Here is a 21,889-nt window from a genome sequence, read left to right as displayed (position 1 = left end):
CACTGGTATTTGATGATAAATAGATATAAAATAATTTTGACCAAACAGCCAATTTTATAAAGGGATCCAAAATATTCTGGAGTAATCTTGACTTGAAGCATTATTCTGTTACTGCATTCTGATATCTGAAACATTAGCTAGTAGTAACCAAGAGATGTTACTCATAAACAGATAGAGGTCCAGCAAATCTCTCTTATGCATTCATATTGCAATACACCCAGAGTACTCTTGTTAAGTTTTATTGGGAGTACTTGCTGAAGATACTTTCAAGCCATGGGCCTGCCATTATCACTGCTCCACACCCAACAGGGCTTGATTGTCAAGCCAGGCTGACTCCTAGGCTGTGTGTGCTCTCCCAGTCAGTCCGGGCCTCTGCTAGAAATAAGGTGTATTTCTTTATTTTGCCAGCTTCCTCTTCTGTGCATAAGGTGTGGATTCCCTGGCCAAAATACCAGGGTATGCTATCATAAGATCACCCTTAAGTATCACTGGGTTATCGTTATCAACAAACTCATTTTAGAAAACATGGAAAATACAGAATTGTCTGGAGAAGAAAGCTCAATCACCTAAAACCTGCCGCTCTAAGATAATGACTGTTCCTGCTTTTGTGTATAGTTAGGATAAAAGATGAAAAGATCTTTAAAAATATATTTTAAGAGCTTGAAATTATGTTCATATGTAGTTTTGCATCTTTCCACTTAATTGCACTATGTATTTTTCCATGTTTTCTAAAACTCAAAACATTTGTAATGTTATAGTATAGTCAAACAAAAACTAGAAAAGCCATACATAATAACTTCTTAGATATTTATATGGCTTTTCTGGTTTTTCTGTTTTGACTTTTAACTACTGAAGATTATTACACTGCCATATGATGACCTTTTAGTTACATCAGGGCTGGATGTTTGCCTTTTTTGATTGTGTTGTTAGCCAAAAATGTCCCCTTCCTTTAAAAGAAAAGTTTTATTTTACTGTAGTTGGGAAGAATCTTAGATTATGCTGGAAAATGACAAGGAGACCAAAAAGAAGGCACTCTTGAGTTACTTGGTTGGATACATAAACACATCTTGGTGACATGAGCTGACTTTAAACTTGGAGTCAGCTGAGCTTGGCCACTTAAGAGTGTGCTGGGAAGGATGGACAGGATCAGAATTCATCTCCACCATCATGGCGGCTTGAGCATTATAAGGTGCAGAACACTCACTCCCCTTACAGTTGTGGATGAGAGACAGGTGTAATTCTCTAAAGGCAGACCATTGTCTCATTTGTTTGCTTTCTCCAACATCCTGGGATGCTCAGGCAGCACATAGTTCTTCACATGCTGTAACTTGATCCTTCTGACATAGTCCAAATTCCTCCTCACTTCTCAAATAATAACATCTCAACTAGATAACTGCATTTTTGTTTCTGGGCCATGTTTCAGTCATAGGAAGAAATGCAAATACGACAAAACAAATACTGATTAACAAGGATTTATTTAAAAGCAAATAAATTCCCAGAAGCCTCAGGCTTGGTGTTGCTGTAGCTCAGTCTCCAGTACACATTTTATGTCTGCATGGCAATTGACATTCAGAATGAAGAATTTCAAGCCCTGTATGATCCTGAATCATAAGGAAAAAAAATAATTTATTGAAGGATTATGTGTAAAATGTTTTCTGGCTATTTTAATCAGATGAGGTTGAGAATAGTGGTAATTTTAGACAAGTTCACTTTTCTGAGCCCAGGTTTTTGGTCTGTAAATAATAATAATAATAGCATAGGGAGTTTCCAGGGATTAATTTTATAGGAAATAATATATATAACAATTAGTATAATGCCTGATACATTACAAGCACTCAAATATTAACTATTATTGTTACTCTTTGTCAAGTGTAGTATTTGCTAGGTATTGGGGCAATAAATAAGGCATTCCTGGTCACTGTCTAGTGGTGGAGACAGGAGATTCTGTGTCCTGGTTGATATGAATAAAATACAGTGTAATAAGTGATACAATACAGTGAGGACAAAAGAGCCTCCCATAAGTCTTAGTGCTCTTAGAGGTGAGGCTTCAGAGCTTTTCCAGTGTGGCCACATTCTTTCTCAGTCTTGGCTTCACAATAGAAATAGAATTGTTTAAAAAAAAAAAACACTTGAAAAAAGATCAGTGATGATCAGGTCCCCACAATAGACAAATTAAATTAGCATCTCTGGGCTGCTGTCAGGACATGGCTTTTATTTTTTAAAAATTCCTCCATTCTCATGTGCAGCCAAGGGTCAAGAGCTAGTGCATTAGGTATTTTCTCCTTTTGTTTCTTTTAGGTATTTTCTAGGATTATATAGTATCATAGAATAATTCCTTTCTTTTTTCTTGACTTTTCAAACTTATACAACAGCAGATGTATAGCGTTCATAAAATATTTTTGTGTTCTCACCAAAGCCTCACAGTAATCCTTTCAGAAAAGTGTTATCGTCCCCATTTTGTAGAAAAGATAGCCAAGGCTCAGAGGAAACATGCATTAAGTGAAAGGTGGTGGAAAGAAGACTTGAACCCAGATATTAAGAATCCATTGCATTTCTAGCAGAATCTTCCAACCACTGTTTAAATACTTGGAGGTCATCTCCTGCTCTATATTTTCTACCTACAGTCTTAGGATCTGTTGGGGAATCTTTGCTCATTGTTCAGCAGCTGAATCACTTGGGGTATATTCCTTTTTATCTTTCTCCCTTTTATCCTAGCTCTAAAGCTCTTGACCATGTTTCCATCCTTAGTTATAATTTCTTGAAATGCACTGTTTCTCAACCTTTTTATTACAGCTTTGTCTTAGGCAAGATATATACCCTTTCCTAGTCTTTATTTCAGCAGTGAGTCCTGCCACCAAGTTTGTGGTACATGGAAGTTTGTTTACTGTCCAAAGCTAATCTTCTGACAGTGCAAATAGCCCTTGCTACTCAAATCTGTTTAGTTCCTGAATCTGGGTCATGAAAATTTGGATACAAGGGATACCTGTACTTGGGTTACCTATATTAGGTCCTTCTGTCTGGAGGGATCATGGGTTACTGTACCAGAAATAGCTCACTTTTCCTTTTGGCCAAATGTGAATTTAGTGGACAGTTTGTGCCTTGCACTTTACTATCCTCAGTGAGTTGCCTTTCCATCCTGGACGGAGGGTCTATTCCCATTGCCTCCTTCCTTTTCTCTCTGCTCTCCCACCAGGGTTCCAGCTCTATCCTGCTGAAGAAGGAGAGTGAGGGGGAGTGCATTTGGGAATGGATGGAGTGGAGGGCATTTCAGTCAGAGGCAAAGTATGTGTGAAAGTCTGGAGGCTTTCAAAGGCCTGTTGTTGCCCTACTGGCTAATACTGAGGGCCTCTCAGCCTGTTGGTGCTGTTATGTGAAAAGACTTCCCCACCATAGGTGAAGATGAGGAGGACAGAGTGGATGAAGGGCACAGAGAGCCTGTGTTCAGGCATGGCTGCATTCTGTACCGAGATGGAATACTGTTATATGGACACTTTCTCTACCACTGCTTTTCATAGGTCATATCTGTTTTTACAATGTTCGTCTATTTGTACCTGTTTCATCCCCTATGTTTTAGTTAATGATTTTCTTCATCAACTTTGTAGTTGTCTAGAAAGTCAGATTCAAAAGATGAAACTTTTTTCAAGACACATGCTTATTCTGTTCTTTCCATCACAGTCCAGAAACCAAATTTCACTATTAGGTACCATCTATGAATCCAGCTGTTCACGTTTCATCTTTCTCTTAAAATATAGATACCGATGTCCTCCCAAGTTCTTCAGTTTCTTACCCAGAATCACTGGAAATAAATTCTGTGTTTGTTATGGCACAGAATCAAGGCAAGTGGGTGAAGGTTTGGTGTGATGAATCTTGGCAAGCTACCTTTTCCCCTAAAGTAGCACAACTCCTGCTGAGTTGGGTCTGACCACTGCTGCCATGTCCAGTCCCCATGGGCGGAAATCACCAGTGGCCATGCCTTGTCATCTTCTGTGGTGCAGGTCAGCAGGGTCCAGAGCCAGTCACCGTTTTTTCCCTGGAGCCGAGGATTCCGCCGCTTCTGGGCTAGGGCTCTACGGAAACGCATGTCTAATTTTATAGTGCCAGTTGGATAGATGCCATTCTTTTTCTTTTCTTGGCCATGTTTTCCAACTCTTTTTTTTTTTTTCTTTAAGGGGAAAACAGTTCTCTATTGCTGTAGGCCTTTAAGTTTTATTTGAAGGGTAAAGAGAAATTTTATGAAATTCGAAAGCCCTATACATGTGTTTTGACTTTTACTTTATTGTTTAGTAACTAGATGTAAGGCTCATTCTGAGGGGAAAATTGGAGTGGTTAAATTTATTTATAGTAGGATATACAAGATTTAAGCTAACAGACTCAGTTTAATGTTTTCCCAAACACCACACCCAAATTCTATAAAATACACAAATATGTAGATTAGTTTTAAGAAGATTCATAATCTATTATTCATAGAAGTGACAAATTTTAATGTCTCAGACTGTACCAGTGCTGCTTTTTACAGATGTCATTGTAGTCATAGTCAACTTTTATTTTGAGAGCTATAAACCTTTATTTCACAACTTTGTCATAATTCACTTTCTAGTAAGACATGTACTGGGAACATAATTCAAAATACTGGGATAGCTAGATGCTGGGTGTCTTCCAGGCAGGAGCAAAGATTGGTCACTCCAGGGCTGATATGTTCCTAAGGCTTTGAGGCAGCATGGACCAGACACTCAGTTTTACTTAGAGCCACCTCCTCCTTGGGGGCCATTAGTCCTCAGTTCATGACAAAGTTTCACTAGAGGCTGCCTGATCTCCCAAATGAGTTCATGACCATAAGTAATATGCCATATTCCAAAGAGAGCTCCTCCAGGATGTGCTGCATGATAAAAAAATTACCATTCTAGGATCCTTCCTGTTACATCCGTGGCAATAATGGCTTTTAGGGCATTCCCTGCTGTGAATGTGTACATGGAAGAAAGCTAATGGCGAGCCTTCCCCTGGGGTCTTAGTGCTGACAGCAGCAGGGATGGTCGTGATTGTGCCCGATGCACCCAGTGATGGTCCATATCTTCCTGTGGCAACTTTGTGCACATAACTGACAAAACTGGAAATAATGCCTGCAGGTAAGTACACTGCCACGAACTGCTCTTGACCCAGAATGTTCACTGTTCTGGAGGAGAAGCTCCACAAAACATACATATTTGCTGCCATGTGAAACAAGGAGAAGCAACTGAATGTTGACTGCAGCACTGGAGAACAAAGGACCTTTGAGGCTGGGTTGGAAGTGAAATATCTGATCATCGTCCACTGCAGAGAAGATACCCTCCCCAAACAGAATATAAAAATATTTGCAGCTATGACAGCTGTCATAGTCCGCTGGCCATCACTGAGCATATTCCACCACTTGTTAACTTCCTTTCTGAAGTCTCCTTCCTTTTGCGGTCTTACGCTATCCAACCAGTTAGCTTTTATACCATCAAAATAACTCTGGACCCTGAATTTCAGTGATTCATCTTTCCAAATGTCAGCTGACCCAAATGCACAGCCTGTAAACCCAACAATAAAAACAAAGGCTTTACAAGAGTCAGTATGGGATAGAAGGATAAAAGGCTGCTTTGTCTACAGGAGGAATCAAAGCAGTTCTCTTACGTGCTTCACCACTTGTTCTTGTGTCTGGTCTTCAAGGTTCAACCTTCCTGGGTGCTTTTCTGAATCCACATTTTTGCTGAATAAGAAAGCTAAACCTAGAGCACTAGTGAGTACCATGTTAAGTGTGCCTTCATGGATGGTTGCCCAAAATGTTGTCAATTCAATCTAGGGAGATCTCCCTGCATGCTGTGTGAGACCTCAACTCATGGAGGGTCCTTGACTGATTGAGAAAAAAGTCATGAGCAGGTCGAGCAGGTACAAGCCAAGAGTAGTTTAATAAAGCAAAGTACACACTCAAGGAGGGAGTGTGGGCATGCTCCAGAGTGAGCAGCTGATAATCAACTTTTTTTAAAACTGCAAAAATACAGAAGGATTAATTTTAGGACACTAAAAAATAACTAAAGTTTAATTACAAAAAAAATCATGAAAGGTCAAGCAAGGCAGTTTTGATATGGCCCAAAACAAAAACCAAATCAGTTGTTGGGATCTAGGGAAAGAGCTCGGTGAAGATTTGGGGTGTTGGGGGGTTCATCAATGGCCCAACTCAGCTGTTTTATAAACCCAGGCATCATAGGTTCCATGGATTGCTGAGGATAACCAGTGAATTGTGGCAGAGCCATGCTTGAGCCCAGGTTTCTTTATCTACAGTTTTTCTTTCTTTGCTTTATCTGGGGAAGAAGTGAAGTAAATAGTCCCTACAGTGGGAAGAAGTCACCATTATGAAGGGGGAAAAAGAGGCAGAAAAAGGAGGCTTTGTGTTTGTGTATGTTCAGTGAGGTTTCCTATAAAATTTCCTTTAGTTTGTGATGTAGTGATTTGGGTGGGGCTGACCCAGAGCAGTTTCTGCCCTAGTTACAAAGGGCTTTGAAAGTTCTGTTGCTTGTTGTGTCGTGCCCAACAAAAATCTTGTTGAGCAGCCTCAGTACAGTGCCTTGTACAGAGTGATTGGTGGATAAATGCTGGGTGAGTTGAAGTGTAGTGGCTGAATCATAAATCAGATTTATTGCATTTCTGGTAAAGAATTGAGTATTGTCTCCATTCTGAAATTTGAGGGACACTGTGCTAAAATATCTGCTTACTCATAAGAAAATTTTATTTCAGCTAATTTCTGTCTTAGGATGCATATGCTCAGAACCGCCCCCCTTCCCCACCCCCCCAATAGAGAGTAAATAAGGGGTAAGGTTCCTGAAGAGATGCTTGCTATGCTTCCCGCAGTTTGTGTGCCCCAGCGACCTGCCTTGGGATTTGGCACTGTCCCTCTGTACCTAACACTTCCTCTTGGCCGTTGTCCTCTGTTTCCTCCACAAATAAAGGTTCTCTGACTTCCTGTCTTTAATCCTCTGAATCCATAACTCTCCTTACCTCCTCCTCTTCTGCCTCTCTCACCTCCTCTTTATGGCAGTTCTACCTGTTTCCTGAATCCCTCCTCCTCCCCTTATGGGAAAAATCATCTTTCTTCAGGTGTTGCCTTTCTGTCAGCTTCTTCCCTCAGCATATACACCCCTCTGCTCTGTAGGCTCCCCAACCAGAGAGTCATAGCCTCTGTCCTCCTCCCTTTTATGACTGAGTTGCTTGGGTATGAAGGGTGGTCTTGCAATCATTCAGTTTTCTTACCTTTTCTTCTCTTTAACTCTCTCTGAAACTGCACAGGCAGTCAGCCTCTTAATTTGTCATTCCAAAGGCCCGTCTCAGTGCCTCTGTTGACTTTTCTGCAGCAGTTCATGTCGTTGCTTCCATCTTCCTGGCACTTCTGGCTGCCACCTCTTTTCTTTGGGGGGTGAGTGTGTGTGTGTAACTTGTCCCTTCAGTGCTAGCATTCTTCAAGATCCTGTCCTAAGCTGCCTCCTTTTCTCATTGGATTTCCTTAGGTTATTTCCTCTGTGCTCACAGGATTAGGTGTATCTCATTCTGACTTGACCTCCCAGCTCAGAGCTCTTTCCTGAGCACCAGACTTGTCCTCACTGGGGATCCTGTCCATACCTCAAACTCAACATGTTCAAAGCTCTTCAGTCCCCAGTTTCTTCCTCTGTTCCTGATTTTATTATCAACCTAGGTCAGAAGCTAAAAACCTTGGTGTCATACTGATTTTGATTTCTTATATCCTTAAATACAGTATCACCAGCCACCTGTTTCTCTTCCATCCTCTCAGCCACATCATTGGCAGTATTCCTGGTGCTGTTTTTTATTGATTTATTTTTCTTTACTAGGAAATCTTTCTTCTATAGCTCACACACTTCCACTGCCCATACCAATGGCTCTGGTTTTGATTCTTCTAAATGAGAACATAAGCCACAAGCCAAACCATTTTAAGTTGGAGAAAGATGTCAAGCATATAAAATACTACAGGGAAATTGAAGAAGGTGAAGACTGAGAAAAAAAAATTGGATTTGGTCATTTGAATAGCATCTGTGGATAGTTTTGTAGTATAGTGAAGACTACTTCACACCCATTTCTCCTTTTGTTTAGGAGATGACATTCAAGTGGTAGGTACCCTTCCAGGCACGTGAAACTTTGTTGTCAGGGTCCATCCTCAGCCTTGCTACTTCTTTTAGTTTATTAAGTTTTGCTAATAACACCTCCATATTCTCTCATTTGTGTCCCTTTCATTTTTTTCCTCCCTAAATTTTAGTCTTTGTAAATCATCTTTTTGTTATAATTCACATCTAATCAAGCTATGGTCATTCTTCTTTGTAATCAAATCATAAATCTAACCCTTCTTTTCATCTCCTATTATCATTATCTTAATTGGACAATACAATGGACAGATTTTCATTCTTTGACCCACTTTTTTGTTTTCAGTTTTAACAACATTGACCACCCTCATCTTCCTAATTCTCTTCTCTTGACTTTTGGGACTCCATTCTCCTGCTTTATTTTCTTGCCATATCTTTGATGGCCTCTTCTTAGTCTCCTTTGAGAGCCCCCTAAATATAGAGGTCCTCTGCATTCTGTCCTCTGACTTGATCTCTAATGATTATGTCTGGACAGTCTCAGCTATCCTCATAACTTTAATTATCACCCATCTGTTGATTCCCAAATCTTTGCCCTCAGCATAGACTCTTCCATTGAGCCCTGGATGTGTGTTTTAATTTTACTTGGAGATTCCATAGAACTTCACATACAATGGGTTTGAAAGGGACTCATCACCCTCTTTCCTAGACTTTTTCCTTTTTTATTTTGTTTTGATGAAGGGTCTTACCAATTGCCCATATCCAAACAAGACACCTGGGTGACATTAATGCCTCCTTCCCCACTCACTGCGTTCATTAGGTCACATATCCTGTTGGTTCTCCTGCCTAAATTCCTGAGCCTCTCAAATCTGCCTTCACATTTCTGTCCTCACTGCTTTAGCTTTGACCCTCAGTATTTCTTGCCTCATCATTTCATTTGTCTCCTAACTGCTCTCTTTGCAGTTATCTCCCCTCTTTTCTCCCCATTTCTAAATCCGGTACTCAAATCTGGAATTTGAGTGCTTATTACATCTCGTTTACATGTGAAATGTTATGCATACATTCTTCTGTAACCATCACACTAAATCATTTTTGTCCTTTTTACTTTGGAAGAGAGTAGGCCCAGGCCTCACAAATAGTGGTGGACAGAGATTTGCCAGGTTACATCCTCCAGAGCCTGTCATCTTAATTAACCAGTTCACTTACAGCCTTTCTCTGGCTGCTCCTCTTTGCATACTCTTGTCTTTGGAAACAAGTCTCTATCACAGCCCACACTCATAATTGGGGGTTAAAGTCCAACTCCCGGAGGTGAGATGGTAGACGTAAATTATTTGAAATTATTCTATAAGAAGATTTATTTCCCCCGTGTATTTATTCACTCATTCATTTATGTTATGCAGACTTGTTTATTTTATACTTTGGTTTATAATCCAATTTTATGTTACTTATTTAACCAATTCTCATTTATAAGATGTTTAAGTTTTTACCAATTTTTTGCTATTTATAAAGCCTGATGAATGAATTAGAAGTCTTGGCATGATGTTTTGATGGTTTCCTTTAGATATATTCCTCAAAGTAAGATTGGTGGATAGGTGCATTTAAGTTTTCCATACATGTTTCTGGAGGTGGGGTTTTTATATTGAGCATCTGTTTTTGTATTGCTGCCTTTCTGGGAAGTGTTCTCTAACACTCTTGATATCTTGTATCCCTTTTGGGATTATAAATAGTTTATCTTTAAAGACAGGAACCCAAAACTACTCATGCTGATTTATTTACTTAATTTATTTAATTATATAAAATATAAATAATTATATTTATAGAGTATTGTGTCAAAGAATGCACTACAATATCGGGGAAGTTCCCAGCACGATGCCCAGGAGTTTCTACTGTGGCTTTTGGACCGAGTTCACGAAGACCTCAATCATGCTGTGAAACAGAGCGGCCAGCCTCCTCTGAAGGTGAGGGCACACATCTTGGCGGGGCAACCAGGGAGCAGTGAGCCGGGTGTTCAGTGGCTGTTTAGTAAATGGAATAAGGAGAGAGTGTAGATTCTTCTCCCAGACCTCTACTGAGTTATTGCAGTTTACATTGAGTTAATAAAGTGAAATTGACTAAGCTCTTGGTAAGTATAAAGTTCATGGCTACTTAGAGGATTTTCCCCATGTTTACTACTGTGTTGGCTGTGTGAAATACAAGAAACACTATCTCTAAGGAACTTACAATTTAATGAGAGGAGGAACATGCATGCATGCCTAGCTTTACACTAAAATAAAGTGATTCTGTTTCACTAAGCTGTTTTTAAATCAGCTTTGCCTTCTACTCCAGTGAGACACATAGCCTATGGGTCACTGGAATGAATACACAATTAAAAAGGAAACCAGTGGATGTTTCTGCAGTTACAGTTGTATTTGAGTATAGGAACTGAATCCATAGAATATTCTCAATTTTTATGCATGTAGCCTTAATATGGATAAAATAATTTATATAATGGAAATAGTTAAGACTAAAGAGTTGCTTTCCTCTCACAGTTCAAAGTCCAGCATTTTTAATAATTCTTTTCCATACTTTAAATGTAAATTTCTAGTTTTGGTAAATTGTTAAATTATTCTGATTCAAAACCTGTTTGTACCTGAATACTCTGTACCTGTCACGTGACTATATGCTTGTGGCTGACTCTCCCATCAGGTATACTTAAGGTCAGGCACTGTCTTACTTATTTTTGTGTCCTAAGGCCCCTTACAGTGTTCTCTGTACATAGTACCAGATGTTCATTAACTAATTGTTAGGAGGATGGACATGAAGATGTTAAGTAAAATATGAAGTAGAGTGACTAGCACCAAAATGAGCGGGCCCGCTAGTAGGTGCAAGAGAATTTAGGCATGGAGGCATCAGTACTTTTGAAGTGGTTGGGATTATTCCCTGGAAGAGGTTGGTGGGGAAACTTTGAGAGTTGGGGGGTATTGGGGCATCCTTGGAAAGGAAAACTGCCCAACTGCCTGGATGGGGTGGAGAGACGGATTTGTACGTCCATGGGAAAGCCTGTAGGGATGAGTCCATGTGCCCTGCGACCTGGCAGCTGTGTCCCTCGAACACCTTGACCTGACACATAGCTTGTAAGGAAGTCAAGGACATTTATGACCTTTTCAGGTTCATTTTCAATCAAGATTTGGTACTTCTAGTCTGTGAAATTCTACTTTACTTTTTTTTAGCCACCCTCGGACACTGATATGCCCGAGGGACCATCTTTTCCTGGCTGTAGCACTTTTGTACAAGAACTTTTTCAAGCCCAATACAGGTATGAGCAAATAAAAATGTTCCCTTATGTTGTCTGCTTGACATAGCTCTTGGTGATCTTACTGTGTCTTATGTTTGTGTTCTTGAAGGTCTTCTTTGACATGTCCTCATTGTCAGAAGCAGAGCAACACTTTTGACCCTTTCCTCTGTATTTCTTTGCCAATTCCTCTACCCCACACAAGGTAAGAACAGATTTAGTAAAATTAAGACTGTACATTCCTGTGTGTTCCTTTTCCTTTGTAGGCTCCTGTTAGGTCTTCTTACTTATTAGAGAAACAATGGGATTACTTGTAAATTGAGTGCAGGCATTGTTAAAACCTTATAGAAATTTGTAAATGCCTGCTTGAATTTTCATGGGGAGTAGGTACATGGGGTAAGATCAGTTGGTCATCCCTTGACAGTAGGGAGCGGGGGAAGGTTCTTGAGTGCCTTCTAGATTCTCTACAGACTTTACATTGCACTTTTAATGAGTTACTTTATTTGAACTGTTCCTCAGAAGTTTAAGGAGTTTTGCTGTTTTAAAGAAAATACAAAGCACAGAACCTAGTATTGATATGCTATATATATTTTGTTTTATTGCCTTTTCCAAAGATATCTTGATTATCATTTAGTAGTACTACTTAGGTCCAAGTAAAGTTTTTTATTTGGCTTACAAATAATGGTGTGGGTTAGATTCAGTTCTGTGTTGATTTCAGATCAGGTTTGTTTTGCTTCTGTATTTAGTTGAAGTAAGCAACTAATGAGAAGACCTGACTTTGATCTGTACAGGCCTCTCTATGTTACCGTCGTGTATCAAGGGAAATGTTCTCACTGCATGAGGATTGGTGTGTCTGTGCCTCTGTCTGGGACTGTCGCCAGACTTCGGGAAGCAGTGTCTATGGAAACAAAGATCCCCACTGATCAGGTAATAAGCCTGCTAAGTCTGATTATACATGAGTACAAAAGTGTTGTTTTCTGTTCTGGAATTTTTTAACAGTTCTGTGCCCAATATGGTTAGATAGAAATGTGAAACCAGTTCAGTCTATGTTGAGACCCAGAGGAGAAAAACACACACAAAAGCTTTTCATGCTTCATTTAATTATACATATAAAGCTGTGACTTCACACCAACACCTTTTAGTTTTGTTCATAAAGTATAATTACTTAACCCCTCTTTAAATCATTCTTACAGTTGCTTATGTGGGCAGTAGAGCATCCTTATGGTGTTGGAAGGGTGGAGGAGCTTAGAAAACTCGGCTTAGTGGTGCTTGAAAACCCCTTCCGTTTATGGTGGCCAGGATGACATCTTGCTAGTATGGTGCATATAGATGCTCTGCTCATTTTGTTTTCTGATTAAGCTGGAACAGTCTCTCACTTTCATTTAGGTAAGAGAAAGGAAAGTTATATCCGCTTCTTTCTTTTTGGGTAAATTTTTGACAAGTAGTTTTATTTAAATTGACCCAAAATACTGTTTTTTTAATGTATCATTAATCTACAATTACACGAGGAACATTATGTTTACTAGGCTCCCCTCTTCACCAGGTCACCCCCCCACACCCCATTAGAGTCATTGTCCATCAGCATAGTAAGATGCTGTAGAATCACTACTTGTCTTCTCTGTGTTGCTCAGCCCTCCCCATGAACCCCCCACATTATACATGCTAATTGTAATGCCCCCTTTCTTTTTCCCTGCCCTTTTCCCTCCCCCCCACCCATCCTTCCCAGTTCCTTTCCCTTTGGTAACTGTTAGTCCATTCTTGGGTTCTGTGATTCTGCTGCTGTTTTGTTCCTTCAATTTTTCTTTGTTCTTAATAGTCCACAGATGAGTGAAATCATTTGGTACTTGTCTTTCTCCGTCTGGCTTATTTCACTGAGCATAATACCCTCTAGCTCCATCCGTGTTGTTGCAAATGGTAGGATTTGTTTTCTTCTCATGGCTGAATAATATTCCATTATGTAAATGTGCCACATCTTCTTCATCCATTCATCTACTGATGGACACTTAGGTTGCTTCCATTTCTTCACTATTGTAAATAGTGCTGCGACAAACAGGGGTGCACCTGTCTTTTTCAAACTGGGCTGCTGCATTCTTAGGGTAAATTCCTAGAAGTGGAATTCCTGGATCAAATGGTATTTCTATTTTGAACTTTTTGAGGAACCTCCATACTGCTTTCCAAAATGGTTGAACTAATTGACATTCCTACCAGCAGTGTAGGAGGGTTCCCCTTTCTCTACAACCTCGCCAACATTTGTTGCTGTTTGTCTTTTTGGCGATCCTTACTGGTGTGAGGTGATATCTCATTGTGGTTTTAATTTGCATTTCTCTGATGACTAGTGATGAGGAGCATCTTTTCATGTGTCTGTTGGCCATCTGAATTTCTTCTTTGGAGAACTGTGTGTTCAGCTCCTCTGCCCATTTTTTAATTGGATTATTTGCTTTTTGTTTGTTGAGATGGGTGAGCTCTTTATATATTTTGGATGTCAACCCTTTATTGGATCTGTCGTTTATGAATACATTCTGCCATACTGTAGGATGCCTTTTTGTTTCATTGATGGTGTCCTTTGCTGTACAGAAGCTTTTCAGCTTGATATAGTCCCACTTGTTCATTTTTGCCTTTGTTTCCCTTGCCCGGGGAGATATGTTCATGAAGAAGTCGCTCATGTTTATGTCCAAGAGATTTTTGCCTATGTTTCTTTCTAAGAGTTTTATGGTTTCATGACTTATATTCAAGTCTTTGATCCATTTCGAATTTACTTTTGTGTATGGGGTTAGACAATGATCCAGTTTCATTCTCTTACATGTAGCCGTCCAGTTTTCCCAACACCAACTGTTGAAGAGGCTGTCATTTCTCCATTGTATGTCCATGGCTCCTTTATCATATATTAATGGACCATATATGTTTGGGTTAATTTCTGGGGTCTCTGTTCTGTTCCACTAGTCTGTGGGTCTGTTCTTGTGCCAGTACCAAATTGTCTTGATTACTGTGGCTTTGTAGTAGAGCTTGAAGTTGGGGTGTGAGATCCCCCCTACTTTATTTTTCCTTCTCAGGACTGCTTTGGCTATTTGGGGTCTTTGGTGGTTCCATATGAATTTTAGAACTATTTGTTCTAGTTCGTTGAAGAATGCTGTTAGTAATTTGATAGGGATTGCATCAAATCTGTAGATTGCTTTGGGCAGGATGGCCATTTTGACGATATTAATTCTTCCTAATCAAGAGCATGGAATGAGTTTCCATTTGTTAGTGTCCTCTTTAATTTCTCTTAAGAGTGTCTTATAGTTTTCAGGGTATAGGTCTTTCACTTCCTTGGTTAGGTTTATTCCTAGGTATTTTATTCTTTTTGATGCAATTGTGAATGGACTTGTTTTCCTGATTTCTCTTTCTGTTAGTTCATTGTTAGTGTATAGAAAAGCCACAGATTTCTGTGTACTGATTTTGTGTCCTGCAACTTTGCTGAATTCAGATATTAGTTCTAGTAGTTTTGGAGTGGAGTCTTTAGGGTTTTTTATGTACAATATCATGTCATCTGCAAATAGTGACACTTTGACTTCTTCTTTGCCAGTCTGGATTCCTTGTATTTCTTTGTTTTGTCTAATTGCTGTGGCTAGGACCTCCAATACTATGTTGAATAACAGTGGGGAGAGTGGGCATCCCTGTCTCGTTCCAGATCTCAGAGGAAAAGCTTTCAGCTTCTAGCTGTTCAGTATGATGTTGGCTGTGGGTTTATCCTATATGGCCTTTATTATGTTGAGGTACTTGCCCTCTATACCCATTTTGTTGATAGTTTTTATCATGAATGGATGTTGAATTTTGTCGAATGCTTTTTCAGCGTCTATGGAGATGATCATGTGATTTTTGTCCTTTGTTTTGTTGATGTGGTGGATGATGTTGATGGATTTTCTAATGTTGTACCATCCTTGCATCCCTGAGACGAATCCCACTTGGTCATGGTGTATGATCCTCTTGGTGTATTTTTGAATTCGGTTTGCTAATATTTTGTTGAGTATTTTTGCATCTACGTTCATCAGAGATATTGGTCTGTCATTTTCTTTTCTTGTGGTGTCTTTGCCTGGTTTTGGTATTAGGGTGATGTTGGCTTCATAGAATGAATTTGGGAGTATCCCCTCCTCCTCTATTTTTTGGAAAACTTTAAGGAGAATGGGTATTATGTCTTCCCTGTATGTCTGATAAAATTCCTCAGTAAATCCATCTGGCCTTGGGATTTTGCTCTTGGGTAGGTTTTTGATTACCGCTTCAATTTCGTTGCTGGTAATTGGTCTGTTTAGACTTTCTGTTTCTTCCTTGGTCAGCCTTGGAAGGTTGTATTTTTCTAGGAAGTTCTGCATTTCTTCTAGATTTTCCAGCTTGTTATAATATAGATTTTTATAGTATTGGCTAATGATTCTTTGTATTTCTGTGCAGCCCGTAGTGATATTTCCTTTTTCATTTCTGATTCTGTTGATGTGTGTAGATTCTCTTTTTCTCTTAATAAGTCTGGTGAGGGGCTTATCTATTTTGTTCAGTTTCTCAAAGAACCAGCTCTTGGTTTCATTGATTTTTTTTCTATTGTTTTATTCATCTCAATTTTATTTATTTCTTCTCTGATCTTTATTATGTCCCTCCTTTTGCTGACTTTTGGCCGCATTTGTTCTTCTCTTTACAATTTCAATAATTGTGACTTTAGATTATTCATTTGGGATTGTTCTTCCTTCTTTAAATAGGCCTGGATTACTATGTACTTTCCTCTTAGAACTGCCTTCGCTGCGTCCCACAGAAGTTGGGGCTTTGTGCTGTTGCTGTCATTTGTCTCCATATATTGCTTGATCTCTATTTTAATTTGGTCATTGATTCATTGACTATTTTGGAGCATGCTGTTAAGCCTCCATGTGTTTGTGAGCCTTTTTCTTTCTTTGTACTATTTATTTCTAGTTTTATACCGTTGTGGTCTGAGAAGTGGTTGGTAGAATTTCAATCTTTTCGAATTTACTGAGGCTCTTTTTGTGTCCTAGTATTTGGTCCATTCTGGAAAATATTCCATGTGTACTTGAGAAGAATGTGTATCCTATTTCTTTTGGGTGTAGAGTTCTGTAGATGTCTGTTAGGTCCATCTGTTCTAGTGTGTTGTTCAGTGCCTCTGTGTCCTTACTTATTTTGTCTAGTGGGTCTGTCCTTTGGAGTGAGTGGTGTGTTGGAAGTCCCTCAAAATGAATGCATTGCATTCTGTTTCCTCCTTTAATTCTCACAGTATTTGTTTCACATCTGTTGGTGGTCCTGTACTCGGTGCATATATATTTATAATGATTATATCCTCTTGTTGGACTGACCCCTTTATCATTATGTAATGTCCTTCTTTATCTCTTGTTACTTTCTTTGTTTTGCAGTCTGTTTTGCCTGATACAAGTACTGCAACACCTGCTTTTTTCTCCCTATTGTTTGCATGAAATATCTTTTTCCATCCCTTGACTTTTCATCTGTATATGTCTTTGGGTTTGAGGTGAGTGTCTTGTAAGCAGCATATAGATGGGTCTTGCTTTTTTATCCATTCTATTACTCTGTGTCTTTTGATTGGTGCATTCAGTCCGTTTACATTTAGGGTGATTATTGAAAGATATGTACTTATTGCCATTGCAGGCTTTAGATTCGTGGTTACCGAAGGTTCAAGGTAAGCTTCTTTACTATCTAACTAACTTAACTCACTTATTAAGCTATTATAAACACAGTCTGAAGATTCTTTATTTCTCTCCCTTCTTATTCTTTCTCCTCCATTCTTTATATGTTAGGTGTTTTATTTTGTGCTCTTTTGTGTTTCCTTTGACTCCTTTTGTGGGTAGTTGATTTTATTGTTTTGCCTTTAGGTAGTATTTGGTTCGTCTGCTTTCTTTGCTGTGATTTTATTTTCTCTGGTGACATCTATTTAGCCTTAGGAGTGCTTCCATCTAGAGCAGTCCTTCTAAAATACCCTGTAGAGGTGGTTTGTGGGAGGCAAATTCCCTCAACTTTTGCTTGTCTGGGAATTGTTTAATCCCTCCTTCATATTTAAATGATAATCATGCTGTATGCAGTATTCTTGGTTCAAGGCCCTTCTGTTTCATTGCATTAAAGGTATCATGCCATTCTCTTCTGGCCTATCAGGTTTCTTTTGAGGAGTCTTGATAGCCTGATGGGTTTTCCTTTATAGGTGACCTTTTTTCTCTCTCTGGCTGCCTTTAATACTCTGTCCTTGTCCTTGATGTTTGCCATTTTAATTATTATGTGTCTTGGTGTTGTCCTCCTTGGGTCCTTCTGTTGGGAGTTCTGTGTGCTTCCATGGTCTGAGAGACTATTTCCTTCCCCAGTTTGGGAAAGTTTTCAGCAATTATTTCTTCAAAGACACTTTCTATCCCTTTTTCTCTCTCTTCTTCTTCTGGTACCCCTATAATGCGAATAATGTTCCTTTTGGATTCGTCACACAGTTCTCTTAATATTCTTTCATTCCTGGAGATTCCAAAATACTTTTGATCTGTTTGTACTTGACATATTTTTGCATGTAGCTTTTATTCAGTTCACTCTTATGATTTAATTTTGGAAAACATTCCCTGTTTTAGATTCAGTAGGGAAAGATGAGTCAGTGGGGGAAGAGCTTTTCCCTGCATAGTTCCTGGAAGCTGCTATATAATCAATTGAGTAATAAAGGTGTTCTGTGCTTTGGCATCCTATGGCCTCCTTTGGGAAGTTCCCACAGTAAAACAAATTAGGCAGCAGTGTTGCCCTAATGCAGCCAATATCTCATGTGTTCATAGGCCAAGTTCTTGCACATACTCTTCCTTACTCTGAAATGCTGCTTTTTTTTTCCTTCAGGATGAGGGGAGAGAGGGAGGCTTAAGTGTGTCCAAGGTCCAAGGCAAATCTGGTTGTATCGTTAAAACTTCAGCACTGTGTGGCTCTTTTTGCACGTGGTTTAAGTGGGGTGATGTAATTACAAGACTGGTTTTGACCTTAGCTTGCTAGAGAAAGTGAATTACACTTGCATGTTAACTTGCAGAAAAACAACATTGTCATTAAAATCATTAGAAGAAAAATGTGTCAAGAATATTTTTCTTGGACTGTTTGTAGAGTATGCCACCAGCCTCTTTCACCTCATAAATTTGTAGTATGTTGGCTTTAGTAGTGGGAACTTTAGGGGTCTAGTCCAACCCCCTCATTTGGAGGAGGCCCAGGGAAACCATGTGACTTGTTCAAGGTCACAAGGCTGGTTGGTGGCAGGCTGGGACTGGAACTTCCTCATTCTCAATCTGGTTCTTTTTCTCTAGACAGTGTTGCTGAACATGTAATGAAGTCTCTAAATGTCTCCATTGTTTTTTCCCCAACTTTTGTTTTTCTGTTTCATTGTAAAATATTTGATCATTTCAGAAATTTAATTTAGAAAGTAAAAAGTATGTCATCCTAAGTATCTTAGAACTAAGGGGTGCTAACTTTAACACTCTGTTGTATATTCATTCCTATTTTTTTCTGTGCATATACCACATTTATTTTATAAAAATGGAATCATTTGCACACATTGTTCTTAACCTTTCTGCTTATTTACTTAGGAGATCTTTCCATGATAGCCCAAATATGTGCAGCTCATTCTTCATAATAGCTTTATAATTCCAGTAGGGGTGTAATATATTTAACCAGTTCCTATTGTTGGACATTAGAGTTGATTTCATTTTTTTTTCCAAATACAAAAACCCATTTTTTAACTTGTAAAGAAAATTCAGTGATGGAGGAGAAAGTCTTGGAATCAGATGTGGACTCACTCCTCTCTACGAGACTGAAGAGTTGAATAATCTTTGGCAGGTCACTCTACCTCTCTTTAGTCTTCCCCCTGTGAATCAAGGGGGCTAGACTTTATAGTCTCCTGGTTGCTTCTCCACCAGAACTTAGAGGAACTCTGGTTTTCATGCCATGGCATTCTGAAATCAGAGTGTATAGTTACACAATTACAGTAGATGTTACACTTCCAAGACTCTTATTAAAGGCAAAGAACATGGGCTATCTGAGATGTTTCAGAGCCCTCCCAGATCACTGCAAGTCCTGACCATCTGGAGAAGCCCAGAGTAGAATTAGGAGATGAATTGGTATTGACTTTCTGGTTATCCAACTATTTTCATTTTTCCCATTTTTAGATTGTATTAACAGAAATGTACTATGATGGTTTCCACCGTTCCTTTTGTGACACAGACGACCTGGAAACAGTCCATGAAAGTGACTGCATTTTTGCCTTTGAGACTCCAGAGATTTTTAGGCCTGAAGGAATTCTCAGTCAAAGAGGTAAATGAGCATCTGTTGGCCTAAGAGTTTACAGGTTTAACAAGTGACTACCCTTTTACATGTCTATTATATGATGGTTTAATTTTTTTTTAGTTGTGGTGAAATACACATAATACTTTTTTGTAATGGTATAAATTTTATGGTAACATATTTCCCTGGAAGACAGACTTACTGTTTTAGGCAAAGCTATTTCCTTTATTTCTAGTCTTTTCCTGTTGGCACTTGGGACAGCCCTCCTGTGAGGCTCAGGACTGACTTATGACCTCCTTTAAGTGACCTCTTTGGCATCTTGTAATAGCACTCAGGAAGGTATATTAGGCTTTAGCGTTTTTAAAATTTGGTTTTGTTTTATATTTTGCTACTGTCTCTGATGCTTAATTTCTATTTTGCCTTGGACTGTTTTCTTGCTACTTGCTTTGAAAAACTGTGCATTAATAGGTGGCAAAAGAGAGTAAAACTCTGGATAATGCTGTTTCTTTTCCTGCCACTTGGGCTGTGGTTTATAACTAAGCCTGTCTCACTACTGTGCTGGGAGGATTTGGGGGCTTTTTCTCATTTCAAGAGTTGCCAGGCAATTCAGGCTTTGTTCATAGCCTCAGTGTTCTTCAAGGTTCTGGGGCTCCTGTTTTTTGCTGTACTCCAGTGGTTAGTACAGTGTCCTTGGGAATTGGTAAGAAAGGCAAAATCTTGGAAATTCAGACCTACTGAATGAGAAGACATGGGGGTGGAGCCTAGCAATCTTGTGAACAGGTGATTCTGATGTACAATGAACTGCTCTGCTCCACCCAGCCTTACCAGTGTTTCTACTGCCGTGGCTTTTAGAACTAAACTTCCTTACTAGCCCCCACTTTTCTTCTGGATCCATTCCCTGACTTACAGCTGTTCACTGAATCTCTGTTTAGAAGTCCTACAGGCATTTTACATTCAGCATTTCTTTCTTAGACCGACTCTTCCTGCATTTCTTCTGTGGAATAATGGCACCACCGTCCTTCTCTGCACCCAGGCTGAATCCAAGCACTTCTTCTTGACATTTTGACCTCTTCCTTAAAATTCACTTAAAATTGATCGAACACTGCTCACCGTTCCTTCTTCATTTTACTGCCACTGATGCAACTCAGGCCAGTGTGGGGAAGTTGGGGTTCCTATGGCCAGGATCCTCACTGAACTTAAACCACCTGATGATGTAACTGACCTGTTGCTAGGCTACCGCTTCCACACCTTTAGGCAATAAGTATTATTGCACTATATAGAGAGCTCGGCCCAGTGCTCTGGGCAGAGGCAGAGATGCTAGTGCTCGACCTGCTGACAGGAGAACAAGCCAGGTAATAAACCCTTTCATCCCAAAGAATGTTTGCTGTTATTTTCTTTGGTCACATTGAATCCATAGCGAACTTGCCTGGGACTGAAACCCATTGGCAAGACAGCCAGTCTCAACTGGACTTTTCTGGTAACTCTCTCACTAGTATCCCCTGTGCTTCCTCCTGTTCATTTATTTCTCCATGGTGCCACCTCACCTATTCTGACACAATTCTGATCATGCTTGTTTGACTTAGCAGTGGTTCCCTTTTTCCTAAGATTAAGCACCTTGGAAGAATGCATGGCCCCTCATGATTAGGCACTTGCCTTTTTTTCCGGTCTCCCTCTTATATTCCACCTCCTACCCCTTGCTCCCTGTCCAAGTTACTCTTTAGTTCTCAAACATGCCCCATGCTTTCACTTTCCCACTGTTTGCTCTGCTGAGAACTTTCTCCAGCTCCGGCCTCATTAGTTACTACTTTGTCTCCTCTAGGTATATTTCCCTGCAATCTCCCCTTCCCACCCCATCCTAAGCAACCACTGTTCTGTTTTATGTCTCTTTAGATTTCCCTAGTCCTGGACTTTCATGTGAATGGAGTCAGGTCATATCTGGCTTTTTGTGACTTGATTCTTTCACTTAGCATGATGTGTCAGTGTCTATCCTCATTGTGGCATGATCAGTACTTCATTCCTTTATATGTGTATACCATTTTGTTCATTCATCCACTGATGGACATTTGGGTTGTTACCACCTTTTGACTATTGTGAAAGGATGCTTCTATGACCATTCATGTTCAAGCATTTGTTTGAATATAGTTTTCAATTCTTTAGGAGTATATACACCTAGGGGTGGAAATGCTGGGTCCTATGGCAGTTCTATGTATAACTTTCTGAGAAATTGTCAAACTGTTTACCAGAGCAGCTATGTCAT

At 39.5% G+C, this 21,889-nt stretch overlaps 1 protein-coding gene and 1 pseudogene across 3 annotated transcripts in view; one reads left to right on the top strand and one right to left on the bottom strand.

Moving 5' to 3' along the window:
* Positions 1-21,889, top strand: part of USP31 (ubiquitin specific peptidase 31) — a 96,119-nt gene that overhangs the window by 42,937 nt on the left and 31,293 nt on the right. For all 3 annotated transcript variants that reach the window (XM_036916969.2, XM_036916970.2, XM_036916968.2), the window contains exons 2-6: positions 9,920-10,057; positions 11,309-11,394; positions 11,483-11,575; positions 12,162-12,297; positions 19,518-19,662. In XM_036916969.2, the coding sequence (XP_036772864.2) occupies positions 9,920-10,057; positions 11,309-11,394; positions 11,483-11,575; positions 12,162-12,297; positions 19,518-19,662 (598 nt within the window). The remainder of the gene's footprint in view (positions 1-9,919; positions 10,058-11,308; positions 11,395-11,482; positions 11,576-12,161; positions 12,298-19,517; positions 19,663-21,889) is intronic.
* Positions 819-7,398, bottom strand: LOC130679144 (presenilins-associated rhomboid-like protein, mitochondrial; annotated as a pseudogene).

Source organism: Manis pentadactyla, chromosome 10, assembly GCF_030020395.1.
Source record: "Manis pentadactyla isolate mManPen7 chromosome 10, mManPen7.hap1, whole genome shotgun sequence".
Taxonomy (NCBI): domain Eukaryota; kingdom Metazoa; phylum Chordata; class Mammalia; order Pholidota; family Manidae; genus Manis; species Manis pentadactyla.
The sequence above is the reverse complement of the archived record's forward strand: the minus strand, read 5'-3'. Positions and strand labels throughout refer to the sequence as shown.